Below are 23,053 nucleotides of genomic sequence, written 5' to 3'. Positions count from 1 at the left end.
ATATGATTTCCTTGTGACACAGGCAAAACACACACACACACACACACACACACACACACACACACACACACACAACTTCCTGCAGTATTAACCCATGCTTCCCTCTCTTGTTCCGCTTGATTTGACTTTAGAAACAGGACGGGCTACTTTGTCTGGGAATTTACATAGGTAAGAAGTTTCTCTTTGTTTTATACTTCTGATTGCTATTGTGTGTGTGTGTGTGTGTTTCTCCCCTAAGCAGATTTTCTTCTCTAAGACAATTTGCCAATAAATGTCTGGGTGTGTGCAGGGAGGCCAGAAGAGAGGGTTGGGTTGCTGGGGCTGGGGATATAGGCAGTCGTGAGTCACCTGAGATGGGAGCTGGGAATAGAACCCATGCCCTCTGCAGTAGCAGCAACAGTTGTTTAAATTCTGAGTCATCTCTCCAGCCCGGTTTGTTTGTTTTTAAGACAGGCTCTCACTATATAGCTTAAACTTGCCTCAGCCTCCTTGAATGCTGGGATTATAGGCATGTACCATCATGCCTAGCTTTATTTAAAATTAACTGCTTGATTATTAATTTATTTAGTCTTATTTTTTAGATCAGGTCTCACTATGTAGCTAAGGCTGACCTTAAACACAATATATAGCCTCGGCTCGCTTCAAAATCATGATTACACTAAGCAAACTTTATTTTTAGAACCAGCTTTCTTTTCATTCTTTCTTTCCTTTTTTTTATTTAGTGGTACTGGGGACTGAACCCCGGGGCATTGCTCTTACCAGGCAACCAGGCTGCAATCAAACAATATCTCCAGTGAGTTCTTCACTGACTTCTAACTTAATATTTTTGTGAGTAGTAAACATACTATATTTTGTCTTCATCTTTTTAAGTGTATTGTGCCTCATTTTATGTCATAGCATGTATTTATCCTATGCAATATTGAAGCATTTGTCTAATTATTCTTAATCAATAAAAACTTGGGAGTCAGATATTAGGGTAAGAACCTGAGTGGCCAGAGAAGCGATGGGGAAGTGACCAATGTCCTCTTTCTTTCCTTCCTCAATTCAAAAGGGCCAAGAATCTTTCTAAGTCCCTCCTGTGTCCCTCTACATGTCCTTAGTCCTCTAAAACCTCTATGTCTAATTTTGGTCAGTTAGCAGCTAGTAAACTTTACTGGTAGTTTTGGAAGTGTCAGAGTCTAATCAAAATATCCCACATTTCCTCCTTTTTGTCTAAATAAAAAGTGAAAGTTTTAATTCTAATACAGTAAAACTACATATAATAAGAACAATTAGCAGATAAGAATTATATTCACAATGTTCAGTCCCTTTGCACTTGTCAAATTCAGAGAAAATACTCCATTTTCCATCCTACCTTGGTGAGTCCAAAGTTTTGTACCTAATTCACTTTCTATTCTAACTTGTATTACTAACCACAAACTATCTTTTTAGACCTCCAAATATTTTCCTAGATAATTTAAATTTTTATGTCTCTCAACCTTATTCACTTTATGGCTCCTTTGTGAATTTCTTTTCTGAATTTGGTAACAAAATAAAACTGTAACTATAACTATCTAGTCTTCAACCCCATCAGAGACCTGAGAAGGATATAATATTACCTGAGTAAATAGGAAGAAACAACTTCCAAAACTATAGAAATGAGCCAGGCAGTGGTATCACACGCCTTTAATCCCAACACGGGAGACAGAGGCAGGTGGATCTCTGTGAGTTCAAAACCAGCCTGGTCTACAAGAGCTAATTCCAGGACAGGCTCCAGAGCCACAGAGAAACTGTCTTGAATTCCCCCTCAAAACTCCCAAAACAAAACAAACAAACACGAAAACCAACAAAGAACAAGTAGGATATTTCCTTATAATTTCTTTGGCTTATTGACAAGTAATAGAAAAATCTTTCTTTGCCAGATGGTGGTGATATACACCTTTAATCCCAGCACTTGGGTTCAAAGCCAGCCTGGTCTACAGAGCTAGTTCCAGGACAGCGAGGGCTGTTACACAGAGAAACCCTATCTCAAAAAACCAAACCAAACCAACCAAACAAACAAACAAAAAAAGACAAAGGAAAAAGAGAGAAAAATCTTTCCTCAAGCCTTTTCTATTAACATGGTGTTTCTTATGAAATTCTGAGACTTCTAGCACATTTCTTACCAATAACTGATCAATTTCATCATTATCTTGTGCTACGGGGCCTGGTAGACCCATATGGGATCTGGTATGTGTTACATAAAAGTGATGATTTCTATTTCTGATTATTTATTGTCATTGAATAAAGAAAAAAGTTAATTCTGAATCATATGGAAGTTTAGCAGTTTCAATGTGTAAAACAACTCTTCTTGCATATTGAGAGTCAGTAACTCTATCAAGAGGTTCTAATAAAACCATGAGAATAGTGTATAATTCTGACTTTTGGACAGAATCATAAGGGCTTTGAGCCACTTTACTTAAATTTCCTGACTTATAACCTACCTTTCCTGGTTTGTTTGCATCAGTATAGACTGTGGGGGCTACAGAAAGTGGTGTTACCTGTACAGTGTGAGGAAAGGTCCAATTAGTTCTCTTTATAAATTGAAGTCTCTTGCTTTGGGGATATTTGTTGCTAACCTTTCCCTAGAAATTACTGCAAGATCTTTGCCAATGTTAATTTTCTGCCCATAATGAAGCAATTTCAGCCTTAGTAACAGGTACCACAATTTCTGCTGGGTCTATTCCTATTAATTGATGATGTCTTAATTTTCCTTTCAGAACCAATTCAGAACCTTTTCTACATAGATCTTTATTTTTTTTACTGTCTGTGTGGTAAAAATATCCATTATAAGATACTACCTTATTCTGCATAAGAATTCTTGTGAGAGAATGCATAGAAGGTAAACCAATCAGAACACAATCAAGTTCTGGATCCAAGTGATCCACACATCCATCTTATAATTTCTTTTCTACCAAAGCCAATTCTCTCTCAGTGTCAGCTGACAAATTTTTTGGACTATCCAAGGCCTTATCACTTTGTAAGGTTTGAAATGAATTACTTAGTTCTTGAGTTATCAATCCAGTTGTGAGTGGTAGCCAGTTAATATCTCCCAGCAAATTTTGACAACCAGTAAGAGTTCATAACTGATCTCTCCTGGTTTGTACAGTCTGAGATTGAATCTTTTTTTTTTTTTTTTTTTGGTTTTTAGAGACAGGGTTTCTCTGTATTGTTTTGGAGACTGTCCTGGAACTCGCTTTGTAGACCAGGCTGGCCTCGAACTCACAGAGATCCGCCTGCCTCTGCCTCCCGAGTGCTGGGATTAAAGGTGTGTTCCACCAACACCCGGCCTGAGGTTGAATCTTTTGTAAGCCTATCTTATATCCTAGGTAATTAACAGAATCTACTCTTTCCATTTTTTCAGAAGTAATTTGTAATCCCAAAAGACAAAACTTTCTTTATCTCTTCAAATACTTTTTCTAAGATATCTGAGTCTGGATCAGCTTGTAAGATACCATCCATATAATGGTAAATTATAGATTGAGGAAACTGTTTACTAATTATTTCCAATGGCTGCCATACAAAATATTGACACAAGGTAGAGCTGTTTAACATCCCTTATAGGAGAACTTTCCACTGATAACTTTTCATAGGCTGGGAATTATATGTAGGCACTGTAAAGGCCAGTTTTTCTCTATCCTGTTGTTGTAAAAATAGAGTTTTTTAAAAAGCAATCTTTTAACTCTGTCACTATAATAGACCATTCCTTAGGTAATAGAGAAGGCAAGGGAATTCCAGGCTGTAGAGAGCCATTGACTGGATTACTTTATTTATGGCTCTCAAATCTGTTAACATTCTCCATTTTCCAGATTTATTTTTAATAACAGACATAGGAGAATTCAAAGAATTGGTCAGTTCTTCATATGTTGAGCATTTTGCTTCTCCTGAATCAGCTGTTCTAATGCCTGTAATTTTTCTAATGCCAAAGGCCACACAGACAGGTTTGTCCGTTAACCATTTTAAAGTAAGTCTGTTGGTGGCTTTGAAAAATCATCGGTTGTTGTGCCCTGCTTATGCACGTTTGTCCGTTAACCATTTTAAAGTAAGTCTGTTGGTGGCTTTGAAAAATCATCGGTTGTTGTGCCCTGCTTATGCACAACCTGATTGGATGGTGGCTGTTTTGATAATGCCTTTTAATATTTTTCTCAGAAGCATATGTTAGTTTATGGTTTGTTTCTGAGAGTGGAGGAATGTTAATCTGGGTTTTCCATTGCTGTAACAAATCACATTCCCATAAATTCATTACTATGTTAGCCACGTACGGTGTTAATTTTCCTCTGTGTCCTTCTGCTCTACACATTTGACGCATTTTTCACTTTGTTTTATCTGAGATTAAGTTCCAATCCCTAAAAGCTGAATATTTGCATCCTGAAGAGGCTGGTCTGGATGCCAAGATTTTGGTGAAATTATTGTTATATCCGTGCTTGTATCTAGTAAATCTTCAATCACAATGACATTTATTTGTATTTTTAGCTTTAGTCTTTGCTCATTTATAGAAGGTTGCCAAAATACTTGTTTTATGATCTCTCCTGAAAATCTTGTTTTAATCTAATGAAGCTGTGTCATCTAGAGCAGTATGGTTTTAACAACATCCATTAAGTCTTTTAATTGTTCTGTGGAGTTTGTCCAATGCTGACAGGGAATGATTGAATCAAATTTGACTGTGGGTCTTTGAGAGGCCATATTGTCTCATATTGATCTGCATTCATTAGTTTAATACTGGCTTTGCCACACCCTTCTACATACCCCAGAAGGCTGGGGCCTTCTGTTTGGATTATCTCTTGAGAAAAAAAAAAAAAAAGAAAAACAACAAAATGTTGTTTCTAGGAATACCTTGCCTACAATCCCTTTTCAGATGACCTGGTTTACTACAATTAAAACATGTAACCTATTGATTTTTTTCTTAAAATGTTTTAGAAATCACTTCTCCTATCCAAGTATCATTTTAAGTGTGAGATCTACTATCAGCTGTATTTCTGATCCATTCATTTACTGGTGCTTATCTTTCCTTTAAAGGCCTACTCATCCTTTTGCATTCCAAATTAGCATTTTCAAATTAGCTAAAGATTCAATTAGTATTTGCCTAACTTCTGAATTTGGTATCATTCTATTTACAGCTGAAGTCATTCTTTGTAAAAAGTCAGTGAAGGCGTCTTTCGGGCCTTGTATAATTTTAGTAAATGACTCAGTCTCTCTTTTTTCTTTTTGGTTTTTCAAGACAGGGTTTCTCTGTGGCTTTGGAGGCTGTCCTGGAACTAGCTCTTGTAGACCAGGCTGGTCTTGAACTCACAGAGATCCTCCTGCCTCTGCCTCCCAAGTGTTGCGATCAAAGCGTGCGCCACCAATGCCCGGCATGACTCGGTCTGTTTCCTGATTCTTCTACCCTGTCGCACACATTTAAAGCTGTTGTGCAGCATAGAGCCAAGGTGTGATCTTCAAATGTAATCTGTCTTTGCAAGTCGGAATACTGGCCTTTACTGTGAAACTGGTCTTGGGAAATGTCAATACTTCTAACCCTACTTCCTTGTTCTATGACCCCAGCTTCCTCTCTTCACCATGTTTCCCATTGCAACTGAGAACCAGCTTCCAATATTACTGCAGCTAAATCTTTCCAGTTTTGTGAAATAATTCTGTTCCAAGTGGCTCATTAATTTAACATCTGCTTCACAAAAGGTGAATGCATGCCATATGAAACTACTGCTTCCAAGCCGGGCGTTGGTGGCGCACGCGTTTAATCCCAGCACTCGGGAGGCAGAGGCAGGCAGATCTCTGTAAGTTCGAGACCAGCCTGGACTACCACGCGAGTTCCAGGACAGCCTCCAAAGCTACAGAGAAACCCTATCTCGAAAAACCAAAAAAAAAAAAAACAAACAAAACAAAACAAAAAAAACTACTGCTTCATTAAATCTAACATTTCTACAGGATTCCAGTTAATTTCTGAATAGCCTTGGGTGTGCATATCATCTGGTGGTCATTCTTGAATGGCAACTGGATAAATTAAGGTTGGTTTTCTAATAACCTTGGTTCACTACTCTTAAGTTTCATCATGCAGTGGTAAGGTAGGTTCTGCTCTAAACTCCTGGCTGTGTGTATTTTTCTTAGTTTCATTAGTAGGTCTTTCTAAGGATTGTATCTTATCTGTCAATTCTTCATATTTGGCACCAATATAAAACTAATTTTTAAAAGATGAAACATGAATTACTAAACTGATAGTGATTATAATTGACATTATGTCAATCCCTAGATAAGTTGATTATCCCTTCATTTACGTTTTCTGTGCAACCACGCAGAGACCTAAGTACCTGAATCCTAATATTATCCCCCCCCCTTTTTTTTTTTTTTTTTTTTGGTTTTTCGAGACAGGGTTTCTCTGTCGCTTTGGAGGCTGTCCTGGAACTAGCTCTTGTAGACCAGGCTGGCCTCGAACTCACAGAGATCCACCTGCCTCTGCCTCCCGAGTGCTGGGATTAAAGGCGTGCGCCACCAACGCCCGGCTTTTTTTTTTTTTTTTTTATTTGAGACAGGGTTTCTCTGTGAAGCAGTCTCGGCTGTCCTGGAACTCACTCTGTAGACCAGGTTGGCCTCAAACTCACAGAGATCCACCTGCCTCTGCCTCCTGGGTGCTGGGATTAAACGCATGCGCCACCACTGCCCTGGCTTGTTCCTCATTCTCAACATGGGGACGTTTTTTAAAAAGACGAATTCCCTCTTTAAGAGTTCCCAGGTGCCTCACCAGATCTACTGATGATGACAGTGAAGTGTGAAGCCGTTTCTGGGCTGCACGCTGGGCAGAGAAATGGGCAGTGCTCGGCCTGGCCGAGGGTGGCTGCAGCAGCTTGCGTGTAGCTGGGGGCTGAGAATGAGCAGCAGCAGTCAAAGTCCACGTGGGCGTCAAGGTGGCAGACTTGGTGTGGCAGCAGCCCGAGGAGGTCCAGGGAAAGCCCACAGCACACAGGGAGAGGGAGCCAGCCGCCTGAAAAGCAGACACACGGGTTACACGTGGAAGAAGCCCACAAGGTGGGAAGTGAGAGCATGGGTCGCCACAATGACAGAGCCCGCTGGCAGTGGGCAGCTAACTCTGGCAGCATTTGGGGCCCCACTGCCTGTGGCGTTTGGAGTTAGGGCTGGGTGGCAGCTGGAGGCTGCTGCAGAGAGGCTGCATGGGGAGATCCCCACACTCAAACGGAGCGGGCAGCTGTGGTGGCAATTCTGGCAGCTGCGAAACTGGCGGCGAGTGGCTGTCTCGTCATCTCTCGCCCTGCATTGGATGGCAGATGAAGCGTTTATCTAATTATTCTTTATCAATAAAATCTCGGGAGTCAGATATCAGGGTAAGAACCTGAATGATCGGAGAAGCAGCAACCAGTGACCTCCTCTCCCTTTCCTTCCTCCATCCAAAAGGACCAAGAATCTTTCTAAACCCTTCCCTACTACTTCCTGTGCCTCTATATATGTCCTTGGTCCCCCAAAACCTCTATGGCTAATTTTGGTCCACTAGTAGCTAGCTCCACCCTCCGATTCAAAGTAAACTTTAATGACAGTCTCCGGAGTGTCAGAATGCAATCAAAATATCCCACAACAGGATGTCCCAAATATATTTGATAATAACATACATTCCATTGTTGCTGAGCGATATTCTCATTGTCAAGTCAAATTGGTTGACAGTGCTGCTCCATGCACTATCAACTTTCTGTGGTCTTGTTATATCAATTGTTGAAGTGGAAGAATGTAGCTAAATTGGTAGAGTGTTTGCCTAGGATGCACAAAATCCCCGGTTCAGTGCTGCAAAATGCAGATGCGATGGCTCAGGTCTGTAACCACAGAGCCAGGAGATGCAGTACTTCAAGGAAAAGCTCAAGTTGTCCTTGACTACACAGTGAGTTTAGGATATCCTGTGCTGTGTGAGAGCGAGTCTCAACAAAAATGGTAATTGAAAGAGAAATTTCCAAACAGCAATTATAATTGTTGAAGTGAAGGATTCATATGTACACTCACAACTTTATTTTTCTTTGTTTTGGGGATTGTGTGGATTCATAAAACATATTTGTTTATCTTCCTGATTTTTCTGTTTTGTTTTTTGAGACAGGGTTTTTCCGTGTAGCCCTGGCTGTCCTGGAACTCACTTTGTAGACCAGGGTAGCCTGCTTCTGCCTCCTAAGTGCTAGAATTAAAGGCATGCACCATCACCATCTGGCTTTATCTTCCAGATTTTGTCCCCAAGGCATGCTTAGGAAAACTGAAGGTATTTTTGGCTGTTGCAACAGTCATAGTAAAGCATTAAGTAATATTATATCATGTGACACAGTGTCTTACATATGTGTGGATACAAAAATTATGAGTTTCCAATACAGTGATGTTGAATTTACTTCCAAAAGTGACACTTCTTTATTTTATATAATCAGACAAAATTTTAGCTACAATTATACTGTACTAAATTACATGCAATATCCCATAAAATCTAGCTCTATGCATTTCAATATTTAGACACTGCCTTGCTTTTTAAGACAGGGTTTCTCTGTGTAGCCCTGGCTGTCCTGGAACTCACTTTGTAGACCAAGTTGGCCTCGAACTCACAGAGATCCACTTGCTTCTGCCTCCCAAGTGCTGAGATTAAAGGTGTGTACCATCACTGCCTGGCTTTTGTTTCTAGATCTTAAAAAAAAAAAAACAGAAAAGAATATTTATGACATAGCTGCTATTTCCAGTAAATTCTATAGACTGAGTCTTTTTTCTTTAAGGAAGGAAAAGTTTATCTTGGTTTACAGTTTGAGGGCACAGGTAGTCCCGGCAGGTGGGTGGGGATAGGTAGGGCAGGGATGGCCCAGGAGTGTGAAACAGCTGTATGAAGGCCCTTCCGCCAGCATTTACCAAGTGTTGGAATTCCCACCAAGCCAGATACCCCGCTATCACTGCTTCATGAGTCTGTACTTCTCTCCAGTCTTCACTAGGACTTAACCCAAGAGCCAGTAGGAGAGATGGTTCTCTCTGGTTTCTTCCTATGGCTCTTTCAGTGTTAAGAGAGCTTGACATTGGTTCAGGAAAAAATAAGCTTGAGCCCCAGCTTCCCATGGCCACCAGCTACGTGCTCTGAGTACACTACTTCAGTCTTCTGAGACCATCTATAAAATTTAAATAATATATCCCAGGAAAGATTAAATTAGACAGTAAATGAAAAGCTTTTAGTGCTATAGCTGGTGTATGCTATCAAACACTGACATGCTGTGTTTATTGTGTGATAAACAGGTACATCTCCCAGCTTAGAGATGAGGACTTTGAAGTCTGGTAACCCTACCCATGTCACACCACCAAAGAATGGCAGAGCACTAGGATTTAAATCCCTTTTTTGGTAGTGAATGTCTATTCCTTCTTTTTGGATTAGATGGAATGAAATTTGGACTCTGGAAAATAAGTGCTGTTGATCAGGTGAGTATTGGAGACAATGGGGCATTAAAATGGAGAGACAAAGTACATTTCAAATAGAAAAAAAATGAAAATATAGGTGAGCAGTGTAAGTTTCTCTGCATGGGGTCTGAATGATATGGCACTTTGAATGCTGAGCTAACAAATTATGTCTGTGTCAATCAATGTACGTGAAGTGACAAGCCACCAAGGAAATGACATGGTCAGAATGGTCCTTTAGGAATGCTTCAGTCACCTGAGAGAGGATTGTCCTGAGGTGTAATTAGAATAAAAAGATAAAATGGAATGTTCTAATGTGAGCACAGGAATGAACAGATGAACTTAGGCAATGAGATGGACAGACAAAAGCATGAGTCAGACCCAATTGCTGGCAGGATTCAGAGGCCTACCAGAGAAGGGAGAAGCCACAAATGGCTTCTTATGCTTGGTGACAAGGAGGGACATGGATGATGTTATTGAGAAGGGATTCTGGCAAAGGAGGAGGTTGGTGGCAGTGGACGTAAGATTTTGGTTTATATGGGCAACTGAGCGTTTTTTTTGGAAGAAGTGACTTGAGCCACCTGAGGGAAATTTTGTAGATTAGTCTCAGGGGTGGGGGCAAGGGTGGGTGAGGAGAAAGAATGGAAAGTCTGAAAGGAAGGGTAGAATTCATAGACCAGAGCTGGAGTTTTCTCTTGATTGAGAAGGTCCTGTGTAGACCCTGGGATCACCCTGTTCCTGCAAATCTCCCACCAACCTCTCTTACTGGTCCTTTTCCTGAAGTCCGAGCTTGGCTGAGAAGCAGCCAGGAGCAGATGGGATAAAAGACTAAAGGATTCTGCCTGGACCTCCTTATGGCTCCAAGAGTTGGAGTGAGAGGCTTATAATAATTGACACAGAATCTGCCTGGGATAAGGATTTAGAGCAGGTCATATTTAGTTAAGAAAAAGAACATGACATTTCTTACCCAGTACATCTGTAACTACAACCCAAATTTAGTTAAAAAGGTTGACTGGGCATGGTGGCACACACTTTTTGTCCTAAGCACTTGGGAGGCAGAGGCAGTCGGATTTCCATGAGTACAAGGCCAGCCTGGTCTACTTAGGGAGCCCTTTTCTTAAAAAAAAAAAATAATAAAACAAAAAAACAAACAAAAGCCAAAAAAAAAACAAAGAAAATTGATTTTTACTAGATCATGAACTTCAAAACAAACAAACAAACAAACAAACAAAAACTTCACCATAAGGGAACCCATGCCTATGACTGAGTTGGTTGACTCTCATTGATTTGTTCACTTACTATCATTCATGAGCACAGGGACAGATTCTGTTCCATATACTGCATATTGATTTACTCAACAAATATTTACTGAGCACTTACAGTGTGTGAGGCTCTGGGCCAAGTGCAAGAAACACAGATTTGAACAAGGCTGGCAAGGTTTCTGCTCTCAAGAAGCTTATATCATAAGTGGTAGAGAGTGGAAAAAAAGAAAAAAGAAAAAACAACAGCATTCGGGGTGGGCCGTGCCATGAGAGCAGGGGGGAAGGACACGGTAGAGGGACAGCGTGGGCATGACTTTAGGTGACACATCTTGGTGAGGCCTCCAGAATGGTGGGAGGGAGTGGGTCACACAATGAGCAGGGGAGGCTGAAGGTTGGGAAGATGAAATGACAGTGGTCGGGCAAAGGAGCCACATATATTTCCATTACAAGCGATGAGCTTTCACCGATGGGAGCATGGGGTGTCATATCTTCTCCCTGACATCTCTTTTGGCTATTATGTAGAAATGCAGGGGGCAAGAGAAGAGACAGTTGAGATGGTGTAGGTGTGACTGGGTGGTGGTGGGGTCAGGACCAGGGAGGAGGGGAGGTGGAACGATGGCCGGCTGGAGGGAGAGCTGACTGATGGGAAGTAGATTTGAGGGACAGAAAGGAACCTGGGAGCTGAGTGTAGCTCCCTAGGTAGAGTGTTTGCCTAGTGTAGATAGATTCCCCAGCACGATAGAAACTGGTTATGGTGGCGGGTGCCTATAATCCCAGCAACCAGGAGCTAGAGGCAGGAGGATCAGAAGTTCAAGACTGGGCTTAGAAAAATGGCTTAGCAAGTGAAGACACTTGGCGTCATGAGTGGCAACCTGGGTTTGATCCCTGGGATCCACATGGTAGCAGAGAACTGACTTCCTCAGCTTGTCCTTTGACCTCCAAGTGAGCTGCACACTCAATAAATTCCATCTTCAGTGACAGAACAGATTCTACAACAACATGAGGCTAGAGATCCCGCCTGAAACAAAATCCAAACAAGCCAAAAGGAATCTGTAATAATTCCTGTGCAGAGGACCGACTGTCCCCATGGCCTGAGATTGAAAAGTTTCCTGGGGTAGCTTTTCAAGGCTAAACCAATACTATCCCAGGAAAACTGAGGCAATTGGTCACTCTGCTGCTAGGTTTGGGGGCCCAGCAATGGGGAGTGCCTCACACAGACACGGGGAAGGCCGAGGGCTAACATATGGGGGTGAAAACAAGAGCTCTATTTTGTCCACATAAGTTTGTGATGCTCTCTAGTGTCCCATGGAGACGGACTATGGGTGTGCAAAGCCCGAAGGAGAGATTGGATTCAGACAGAAACGTGAAGCCAGAGCGTCTTTATGGTGTTTACAACCACAGGCAGTCAAGGTTTGGCGGCAGCGGGATGGCTGGGGCAGAGAGGCACGGAGTATACAGAAGCCAGAGAGCAGGGTTAATCGTCTACATCAGCGATGTCCCCTCAGATGAGAGCAGAAGAGCAACATGGAGTGACATAGATTATGAGTAACTGGGGACCAAGAACAAGACACCCTGAGTGCCCACATTAGTTCTCAAAGAACGTGGAAGTGAAAAGACAAAGACAGAATGAAATGGCAGCTGTCGGGCGGGGCGGGCTTAGGCTTTACAGTACTGCTTCTTTTTCTTAGTGGTAGAAATCTTGAGTTTAGTTATGAGCCTGAGGAGAAGAAGCAAGTCCAGTGGGGGCGGGAGTGGGCATATAGAGGAGAGATTAATGATGGAGTAGGATTTCTTTCTGAGGAGCTGGCCAGAGAACGACTCTTGTCAGACGAGAGCACATGCATTTAGCTGTGGTCGGGAGGGATGAGACAGGTGGGCAGAGATGGGTAAGACTGACTCAGGGTGGGCTGGGGTGGGGCTGGCGCTGGGGGTGGGGTGGGGCTGGGGCTGGGGGTGGGGCTAGGGGTGGGTCTGAGCAATGCTTGCTAGAGGGCTCCGTCCTGATCGCCTTCGATTTTTGTTATTGTTTTTGTTTTTGCAGGAAAAATCCAGCCAGTTACTGAGAGTGGCTGGAGACACAGTCGGAAGCATGTGGAAGGCTCCGGTGCAAATTTATACGAGCATCCATTTGTTTAATTCCGCCAGTGGCTTGGAGTGATATTTTTCTGGGCACAGGAGCAGAAAAGTAGGTAGATTAATCCAGAGTAGAGCGCTGAAGTGTGCATACAGCTGAGGACATGGATATTGGTCTTGCAATGCAATGAGCAGCTGGGCATTGTTGCTGAATGGCGAAGGGCATAAAATAGGCTTTGGCTGACAGACTAGGAGCAGAGTCGAGAGACTAAAGGCTCCATAGGAAGACAAGATGCAGGAAGAAAGGAGTGAGTGAGGGTAGAGGTTCAGGGTATTTCCCAGCTAGACTGGGGCCGAGGGGTAGGAAAATCCAGGGTACTAGGCCTTGGGTGCAGGTAGCTGGGTGGAGAGGAGACTTGTGTCAAGGAGTTGAGATCAGTTGAGTGGTGGAGAATGTCTTCAGATTGTTTCTAAAATGGCTGACAGGGGAGAGAGGAGGAGAGGAAGGAGCTGAGCCCAGAGCCAAGGCCTGGCCTAATTCAGGGGAGTGACCAAGGGGTGCTGGGGACAGAGACAGAGGGGAAGAAGGTGGCTGACTGAAAACAGAACCGTTTTTTCCATAGCCAGGTGCCTCCTGAGCCCATTGAACTAAACTGAACTGAACCAAGTGCTGTGTTAGTTCCAGGAGAATGCCACCATCAACAATGCAGGACAGACATCGAAACTGGCGGGGAGAGAATGGAAACTGAAGAGTGAAGGAGAGACGGAAGGGCCAGCAGGGTGACTGTGGGCCCTTGGAGTGTCACCCAGCATTCATCTGTTGTCTCCCCCATGTCAGCTCTTCCCGTCCCTTCTGAGGCCACCGGTGACAGCTTTCTGCTCCAGGACAGTGTTCTGGCAGGGAAAATCAGCCATGCCTCTTGGGCTGGCATCGTTCCCAGGAGGAGCCAGCACCGGGGCTTTAGAAATGGAGCTGAAGGAAGCACATTCTGGGCTGGCTGCTCTCGGGCGAGCAAGGGCTCATTAGCCAAAACCATCGTCCTCCCGGGCTCGTTCTCAGACTCACTTAACCACAACCTGAGCGGGCTCTCCACCCTCTCCCCAGCGCGGCAGTACAAGTTGCTTCCTGCTCAGGCAGAACCCACCCTCACCTCAGTCCTTCTAGAATGTAGGTGCCATGCACACAATTTTTTTTTCCTGGTTTAAAGAAAACCAAACCCCACACCCGATCTATTTATTTCCTTACCAATTTATTGCGCGTGCAGGAATGTGTTTACTCGCTTGCTGCAAGGCATGTGTGAATGCGGAGCTCAGAGGACGACTGATGGCAGTCAATTCTCTCCTTCCACTGTGAGGGTCTTAGGTTCCAGACTTCAGGCTTGGCAGTGAGGGTCTTAGGTTCCAGACTTCAGGCTTGGCAGTGAGTGCGTTTTCCTGCTGAGACGTTCTGTTTGCCCTTCCTCCACTCACTCAGCCTTTTTCCTTTTCTTTTTCTTTTTGAGACAAGATCTCTCTCTCTCTGCAGTCCTGGAGCGTGCTATACAGGCCAGGTTAGCCTCAAACTCACAGAGATCCTCCTGCCTCTGCCTCTGAGTTAAAGGTGTGCTGCCATGCTCCACCTTATCTTTTTCTTTGTGAGATGGGGTCTCCCTATGTGTGCCAGGGTAGCCTTGAACTCTCAGTACCCCTCCTGTCTCAGTCTCGCCAGCGCTAGCATTACATGCATCCACCGCACCCAGTTTTGCACACTGGTGTTTTCCTTTTCTTCCTGTCTCTCGGCCTGTGCCACCCTGCCTCTCCATTGCTCTGAGTGATGTGGACACTCAACAGGTACACACTCCCCGTGTGCTGCTTCCCTGTCACCCCACTTCACTGGCTGGTGTTCGGTCTCCCTTACAGGTTCCTAGATGTTGGTGACCCCGGTCCAGCCCTTCCTTTCTACTTTCTCTGTATCCATGCTCATCCCTTTTATGATCGCAGACAGCCTTGCAGCTGCCAGACCTTCCTGTCCCGGCAAGTCCAGGGTGCATCTCTCGGTTCCCAAGAGGCTCGAGTCTCCTGTAGTCATGGCCTCTCTACTTGGATACCTTCAAGACGACACTGTACATGCTCAAAATTGATGTTCTCTTCTCCTCCTCCCAGACATACCTGCTGTCCTTCCAACCCACCTCCCTCTCAGTCAGTGGTAACTCCTCCTAGTGACTCAGGCTCGGAACCTTGGAGCTATGAGACTCTTGTGCTCGCACCTAATTATGGTCTATCAGTTGATCCTGTCACCGCTACCTTCAAAAGATACCAAGCTCGGGGGGGGGGGGTGTGCACATGCCTTTAATCTCAGCACTCAGGAGGCAGAGAGACAGGCAGATCTCTGTGAGTTCTAGGCTAGCCTGGTCTACTGAACGAGTTCCAGGACAGCTTCCAAAGCTACGGAAAAACCTTGTCTCAAAAAACAAAAAGAAAAAGAAAAACAAAACAAACTCCACAAAAACCTGGCCATATCTTACTACCACTGCCCCTAACACCTGAAGCACGCCTTCCTCACAACATGCTTGTGCTAGTGCAGTAGCTTCCTCATTGGAAGCAGCATCTAGCCTACTCCAAACAGCAGCCGGAAGGAGCCCTAAGAACATGACTTTCGTGCCACTCGCTCCTCCCCTCCATTTGGTGCAAAAGTGAAGTGCAGAGCAGTGGTGGAGCATGAGCAGTGGTGGAGCATGAGCAGGTCTCCAGTGCCCCTCTGATCTTCCGTATCTCCCACCTCTCCCCTCAGTTACCTTCTGCCAGCCACACTGGCCTCCTTGCTGTCATCAGATTTGGGCAGGGTGCCCTCTATGCTTACTGTCTCCTCTGCCTGAGTTTCCCCAGGGCTTGCTCCCCCTCCTTCCAACCGTTCTGGGTCATTCTCAGTATGCCCTTTCCCAAGAACCGTAAGTAAAGCAGACAACAGACAGCAGCAGTGGCAACTCTCCTGCAGTCGAAAATTCTTCCCTCTTTTTCTCCAAAGGCTTATCATCCTCTGCGACCATATACTCACCGAATGTGAGCTTTATGAGAGCAGAAGCATTCTGTTCTATCCCCGAGTCTCCTGATAGAGAACAGACCTGCAGAAGGACTCAGCAAATATCTGTGAAACAAACCAGGCTGAGGGGAAAACTTCAAAATTTTATACCTTCTGCATGTGAGGGGTGTGTGTGTGTGTGTGTGTGCATGTGTGTATATGCACACAAATGTTATTGCCGGAGTCCTGAGATCTGAATTTAGGTCCATATGATTGAGCAGCAAGCATGCTTACCTACTAAGCCAGCCCCACATACTGTTTTCTTTCAAGCCATTAGAAAGCACAACTTAGTTTAAGCACTAGTCTGTCTGGGCCTCTGCACATTTATGCAACTGCATCTGTAAGGCAGGAGAAGCACCCTTCCTTTTCTTGGTATCCTACTTCCTGTAAAACTATGAGTAGTGGGCTGGAGAGATGGCTCAGCGGTTAAGAGCACTGACTGCTCTTCCAGAGGTCCTGAGTTCAATTCCCAGCAACCACATGGTGGCTCACAACTTATCTGTAATGAGGTCTGGCGCCCTCTTCTGGTGTGCAGGCAAACAACATGCAGGTAGAACACTATATATAATAAATAACAAAATCTTTTTTTTTAAGATTTATTTATTTATTACATATACAGTGTTCTGCTTACATGTCAGAAGAGGGCACCAGGTTGAGTTGATGGTTGTGAGCCACCATGTGGTTGCTGGGAATTGAACTCAGGACCTCTGGAAGAGCAGTCAATGCTCTTAACCTCTGAGCCATCTCTCCAGCCCAAATAACAAAATCTTAAAAAGAAAAGACTGTGAGTAGGCCACCTTGCCTAAGGTGAGCATGACTGTAATAAACACCAGCACTCAGTAAAAGCCATTCAGGGGGGTCATTCTTCCTTTATATAAATTCTATAACTAGATGAGTCTGGTCACACATGTTTAGATGGTAGAACTGAGGTTCCAACTTTCATGGAATTGTCACAACTCTGGGATGCTTCCCCTGAGTTCTCCAGTGTCCTCCATGGGGACAGCATGGACTTTAGAGAAGACGATCACTCAAACTCTTGAGCTAACATTGTAGTTCTCTTGAAAGAGGATCCAGTCACAGTTATAGGGAAAATATGCTTTCTCGGCACACAGAAGCAACAGGTTTGTTGCTTGTTTTTTTTAATCTTTGTATTGTTTGTGAATTTTTCAGTTGTTAGGGACAAAAACTCAACCACCACTGGCTAAAACAAGTGAACATGGGAATGGCAGCCATCCTGAAATCCAAGGGGCAGAGGGGCTTCTGGTCAGCTGGAAATGGGGGCCAGGAAGACCAGGCTTTCTTCACCTACAGAGCCATTTCTCCTGTGTTTCTGGCTTCCTGTCCCCTGACTGTCCCAGAAGCACTAAGACGCCCCTGATAACTCCATCATTGGAATTCTGGGATCCTATTAAACAGTGTCTCATTGCTCTGGTCTGACTCATACATCTTTTCCTGCTCTAGTCTTTATGCTGAGAATGGGAGGCAGATTAGCCCGTCTGGCACAGCCCCTCCCTCTACAGAGGAGGTAGGTGCACAGTCTGACCAACACACAGGATGAACACAGCAGAGGGGCAGGGGTCACAAGGAACTCATGAGAGAGAGAGAGAGAGAGAGAGAGAGAGAGAGAGAGAGAGAGAGCATGTAGGTTGATATCAATGTGTGTCTACCACAGCACCCATGTGGAGGTCAGAGGATGACATTTGGAGTTGGTCTTCTTCTACCATATGAATCTTAGAGACTGAACTCAGGTAGCCATGCTTAGCAGCAAGTCCCTTTACTACTGGGCCTTGTTTTTTTGTTTTTGTTTTTGTTTTTCGAGACAGGGTTTCTCTGTCGCTTTGGAGGCTGTCCTGGAACTAGCTCTTGTAGACCAGGCTGGCCTCGAACTCACAGAGATCCACCTGCCTCTGCCTCCCGAGTGCTGGGATTAAAGGCGTGCGCCACCAACGCCCGGCCTTACTGGGCCTTGTTTTAAGGTAAGGTCTCACTATGTAGCCGTGGCTGACCTCAAACTCAAAGATCAGTTTATCTTTGCCTCCTAAGTGCTGGGCTTAAAGGCGAGTATTGCCACGCCCAGTCATTTTATCACCCTTTGGTTTGTTTATTTATTTATTGCTTTTTTTGAGACAAGGCTTTTCTGCATAGCCCTAGCTGTCCTGGAACTCATTCTGTATACCAGACTGGCCTTGAACTCACAGAGATCTGCCTGCCTCTGCCTCCCGAGTGCTGGGATTAAAGGCATGCACCACCAACGCCCGGCTAAGGGCTCTCTATTCTTGTGTAAATTTTATTTTATTTTTTTGGCTTTTCAAGACAGGGTTTCTCTGTTGGAGCCTGTCCTGGAACTCACTCAGTAGATCAGACTGGCCTTGAACTCACAGAGATCTGCCTGCCTCTGCCTCCTGAGTGCTGGTATTAAAGGCGTGCACCACCACTATCCGGCTAATTTTTGTTGTGTAATTTTAGGGGGCTCTCTATTCTTTTCCTGATATTTCAATATTAACCATAATTGACAAATAACTAGAATGTGGGGGGAGGGGTGTGGTTCAGAGGCTGAGCACTTTCAGAATGTCTAAGGGCCCAGGTTCCATCCCCCTGCAATGCAAAATAAATAACATTATTGACAACACACTACAATTAGAAAAAGACTTTCAGACCTGATTTTTCATTTCAGATGAGTAAAAAAATTGAAATATCAACCACTGGCTTTTTCTTATCTGAGTGTGCCTAGGAACTGCAGGCTAGATTAGAGACTAAACAAGACTCTGTGCAAATGTAAGGACGCGAGTCCAAGCTCCTAGCACCCAGGTACAAGTCTGGCGTGGCTGGGTACACACCCATACTCCAGCACTGAGATAGGAGGTGGAGACAGGAGGATTACTGGGCCTTCAGCCCAGCCCCCAGGTTCAAAGAGAGCCTGTTCAGTGAAAGATCCTGTCCCAAGGGAATAAGGCAGAGGTGATGATAAAACAGGACACCTAAGTTCCTCCTCTGACCTCTGCACAGGCTCACTTTGTACACACACACACACACACACACACACACACACACACACACACACACACACACCACGGGGGAAACACCCTTATGAGGAGGTGAGCTTGAGGCCCCTCTCCCCGGAGAAGGCAGTGGGACTCCACATGTTTCAAATAGGTCTCGTTTTGTCCCCATTTCCATTTCCACCCACATGCGGCCAGGCAGCCGCCCCTACTGGTTGCTCAGGTTGGACAGGGAGTATGCTGGTGGCTGGTATTTTCCCTTAAAGCGTCTTGGCAGGATTCCTGGCAGTTTAGATCCTTGGATATCAGGGGCTGGGCAGGTGGCTGTGCTTTATCAACAGGATGAGTCTTACAGGTGTTTCATAAGGCCCAGGAAGAAGTCTGTTCCCTGACCCTTACCTTCCCCAACTCAACCTGTGTTCTCTCTGCTTCTTAGATGTGGCCCAATTTACCACCAAACATAGCCTTTTCTGTCAGCTGTATACAGGGACTAAGGCGGCAAGCAGGTTGGCTATTGCTGGTTTCTGCTTCTTTATTCACTTGGAAAACGGACTTGACACAGACTGGGCAGTTAGAGCCAGCCTGTGAATGCTGGCAGAGTTCCTTTCCACTGTTGGAGGCAGAATGATGTAATGGAAAGAGCTCAGGTCTGGGACACTGATGGGCAGGCCCTTCTTAGCCTCGTGACCAGCCCTTTCCCTCTCTCTGCCTCAGTTTCCCAAATTTAAGACAAGAGGATTGGCCCAGATGGCCCCAGAGGCTTTCTCGAAGCTGGTTCTTCTGGGTTAGGCAGCTCAGATACAGGAAGGGTCCCCGGCTGTTCTGTCTTCCAAAAGGATCTCCACTGACACAACTTACTGTTGCTCAGTGTTTTATTTACTGTGTAAATTCCATTCAAAAGTACAGGATTATGATTGGAATTAGGAGTAGCTCACAGCCACGAGCGTACCAGGCAGCGTTCAAGCACTATGCGGCTGCTAGCCCCAGCCAAGTGCTATGGCTTTAAAGTAAGATGGAAGCCTCCCTTTGGACTGTACACAGCTGAGTCAAGGAGACGGATGAGTAAATCAGTCATTCCACTGCGCTGTGATGAATAATACCACTCTAGCGTGTTTATAAGGCACATGCAGAGAATGACCATATAAACCTGGGGTGGAGTCCGTTGTGGTCTCCAGCAAGAAGTGGCACTGAGGAGATGGATGTATCACCTACGAGAATAGAATGGGGATCAGATCTCTTAGATCACGGTGTCCGCTCAACCTGTCACCTGTCATTCCACACATCTCTTCCCTTAAGGACCATCAGTTCTCCCAGAGTCTGACTAGTAATTCCTTGGGTCTGGAGTGTGATTGGAACAGTGGGCACTAAAATGGAGTCGTTGGAACAGGTTTTGAGTAGGTTGGAAAGCTGGATGTTTCTCTGGCGTTGCCCCCGGAGGCAGAGGAACTATGGGCTCCAACAGCATTATATTTTATTAGTCAGCTCAAATGTTGAAAACCTGCATTCGGTTCACACACGCAATATCCCTTTATTTTCCTTGTCTCCTTTTTCTGGTGCATGGTGGGAAGAATGAGTTGGAGGGACCACAAGGCGGTCGGAGTCTGAGAAACCTCTGCAGTCATGGCAGGCTTCTTGGAGAAGGTGTCGGGCAGGAAAGGTGAGGAATAGCTGGACTAGTTAGGTTAGGCACCTTGGCTCTAAGGGCCTCCTAGATCCCGGACTGCACTCGGCCGCGCCACCCTTCCCGCGTTCGACCTTTGTTCCTGCACTAACCTCCCACCAACCTAAGTGGTGTTGTTATCACTTCCCCTTTTTGCGCCGTGCGTGACTCCAGGCTCGCCCTCGGCGCCTGCTTCCCTGGCCGCGCGGGGCCGCGGGCGCATCCCGGGGCTGTGAAGTGTCCTCGGCGGCGCGGCCAGGCCCCGCCTCCAACCCCGCGGTTCAAGTGCAGGCTCGGAGCGGCGAACCGGGTCGCACCTCGGCGCAACCTGCGGGCTCCGGGGGAGCCTCTCCCCGCCGCGCCGGCTGGCGGGAGCGGACGGAGGCCGGCGCTGCCCGTTAGCAGCCGCGGCGGCAGGAGCCTCTTAATTACTCACCACGCTAATTGCCCGGCACTGAACTTCAGGAGCTTGTCCGAAGCGGAGCTCCGGGGCGCAGAGGAGGCAGGAGGTGTCTCGGGCCGGGCTCCGCCAGGGTTAAGTGCCCGCCCGTCCCCGGCTGGCGGCCAGCTCGCCTTCCGCGGGAGGCCAGAGTCACGGCCCGGGGGACCGGGAGGTGCGCCCGGACCACACCGGACCCCCTCCCCCATCGCCGCCTCTAGGAGGCGCAGAAAGTGGGGGGCGCCAGCCTGGCGCGGGGGGCGGGCGCGGAGAGCCAGAGGGGCTGCGGGGACACCGAGATGGCCGATGAGATCGACTGGCTGGACCTGCCAGGCCGATGGACCTACGGAGTGGATCGCGGCGGGAGAATCTTCTTCATCAAGTATGTGGTGCTCTTTCTCACCTCCCCGGTTTCGACTTTTTCTTTAAAGTTGAAAGATGGCAAGGCTGGGGGCGGGGGGCCGGTCAGGCTGGGGGGAGTGTAGGGAGGGGTGGCTGACTAATAAGTTTACCAAGATACCTGTTTGAATGTGACTCCCGCCTTTTCCTCAGTGGGTCAAAGTCCAGCTGAGGCTCACAGGCTCCCTTCCCTGAGCCAGAGAGGCAGGGCAGGCGGGGCGGCCTTGAGCCTCTTTCCCGACCGCAGCACCCCGCAGCAAGTTCCTTCAGTTCTTAGGCTGAAAGGAGGACAGGCGACTTGTTTCCTCCAGACTTGGGCAAAATGACAACGTATTAGGAGCCCCTGCCCCTGCCACCTGCTCACTGCAAGGCTCCAGCCCTCAGCACCGCAGCTCCTCCCCCTGCCTGCTGCTTCCCTGGGTCTGTGGTCAGGAGGGAGGAGAAGCCGATGCTTGGAGCATTCTTTGCTGCTCTCAGTGATAAATTAGCACCGTTCTATTAATTTCATAAACCAAATGGCTGTGGCATAATCTCATTATAGCAAAGTGGCCCTGTTTGGCCCCTTTTTGGCTGGCTTCTCTTACAGCCATTCATTGCCAGGAAAGAAATCTCCCAATGATGTAGCAAGTGTATATAGCAGAGCAGTTTGGACTGGTCCCACAATTGACAAGCTTCTTCTTCAAGATGGTCACTCAGAGAACATCAGAGCTGAAGAGGACGGGGGGGGGGGGGGCTTGCGTTGTTATCACAGGACCTAAGGTCTGGAGAGATGCACAGTGTATGTCTGAGACAGGACCACTAGTCAGGCATGACACAGCGACAGCTTGAGCCCACCTTCTCTTTGGCATGGGTGTTGTTTGGGTTTCTGTTTCCACACTTGCTTAGCACTTTCTTCAGCCATTATCACCACTACTTACCATAACTGACCATGATCTGTATTATCTTAGCAGTAATTTCACTGACGGTCTTGGCCCTAGGTTAGGAGCCTAAATAACAGAATGTCTCTAGGATTAAAAAGAGAGTCCCTTCCCACAATGGTTTGAGCCTTCAAAATCCATAAAAATCCCTCTGGGTGAAGTGTGGTGGAGTGTGCCTATGGCCCTAGTTACTAAGGAGGCTGAGGCAGGGGGGTCACTTGACCTAAGAGTTTGAGGTAGAGACCTCAAAAATAAAAAACCAAAAATGAACTAAAATAAGAAATCATCCAGCGAATTTACTGAAAAGACTCATCCCAGGCTGTGTGTGGCAGCACACACCTTCAATCCCAGTACTTCAGTGACAGAAGCGAGGCGGTCTCTGAGTCCCAGGCCAGCCAAGATTACATAGCAAGACTCTGCCTTAAAAAGACAAAAAACAAGCTGGGCATTGGTAGTGCACGCCTTTAATCCCAGCACTCGGGAGGCAGAGGCAGGCGGATCTCTGTGAGTTCCAGGCCAGGCTGGACGGACAGCCTCCAAAACAATACAGAGAAACCCTGTCTTGTAAACAAACAAACACAAAAACAAAAAAACAGCCGGGTGTTGGTAGCGCATGCATTTAATCTCAGCACTTGGGAGGCAGAGGCAGGCAGATCTCTGTGAGTTTGAGGCCAACCTGGTCTACAGAGCGAGTGCCAGGATAGGCTCCAAAACTACACAGAGAAACCCCATCTCGAAAAACCGAGAGAGAGAGAGAGAGAGAGAGAGAGAGAGAGAGAGAGAGAGAGAGAGAGAGAGAGAGAGGCAAAACTCAACAAACAAAAAAGAC

At 46.0% G+C, this 23,053-nt stretch overlaps 1 protein-coding gene and 1 long non-coding RNA gene across 17 annotated transcripts in view; one reads left to right on the top strand and one right to left on the bottom strand.

The window, feature by feature from the left end:
- Positions 1-19,667: 19,667 nt before the first annotated feature.
- LOC121137144 lies at positions 19,668-21,606 on the bottom strand. Its single transcript, XR_005874374.1, has 3 exons — positions 21,429-21,606; positions 20,906-21,331; positions 19,668-20,017 (listed from the first exon to the last, which is right to left on the bottom strand). It is a non-coding gene; the product is annotated as an uncharacterized LOC121137144 (long non-coding RNA).
- Plekha6 (pleckstrin homology domain containing A6) overlaps positions 21,175-23,053 on the top strand; it is a 137,397-nt gene continuing 135,518 nt past the window's right edge. For 7 of the 16 annotated variants that reach the window (XM_005073357.4, XM_040739074.1, XM_040739073.1 and 4 more), the window contains exon 1: positions 21,177-21,290. In XM_005073357.4, the coding sequence (XP_005073414.2) occupies positions 21,208-21,290 (83 nt within the window). In that variant the 5' untranslated portion in view covers positions 21,177-21,207. Of the gene's footprint in view, positions 21,291-23,053 lie in introns of all 16 variants that reach the window. The other 9 variants (XR_005874373.1, XM_040739075.1, XM_013115862.3 and 6 more) reach the window with 5 other exon arrangements.

The sequence above is a fragment of the Mesocricetus auratus genome, unplaced genomic scaffold, assembly GCF_017639785.1.
Source record: "Mesocricetus auratus isolate SY011 unplaced genomic scaffold, BCM_Maur_2.0 Super-Scaffold_100676, whole genome shotgun sequence".
NCBI lineage: Eukaryota > Metazoa > Chordata > Mammalia > Rodentia > Cricetidae > Mesocricetus > Mesocricetus auratus.
Note: the sequence above shows the minus strand (reverse complement) of the source record. Positions and strands in the feature narration are given on the sequence as shown.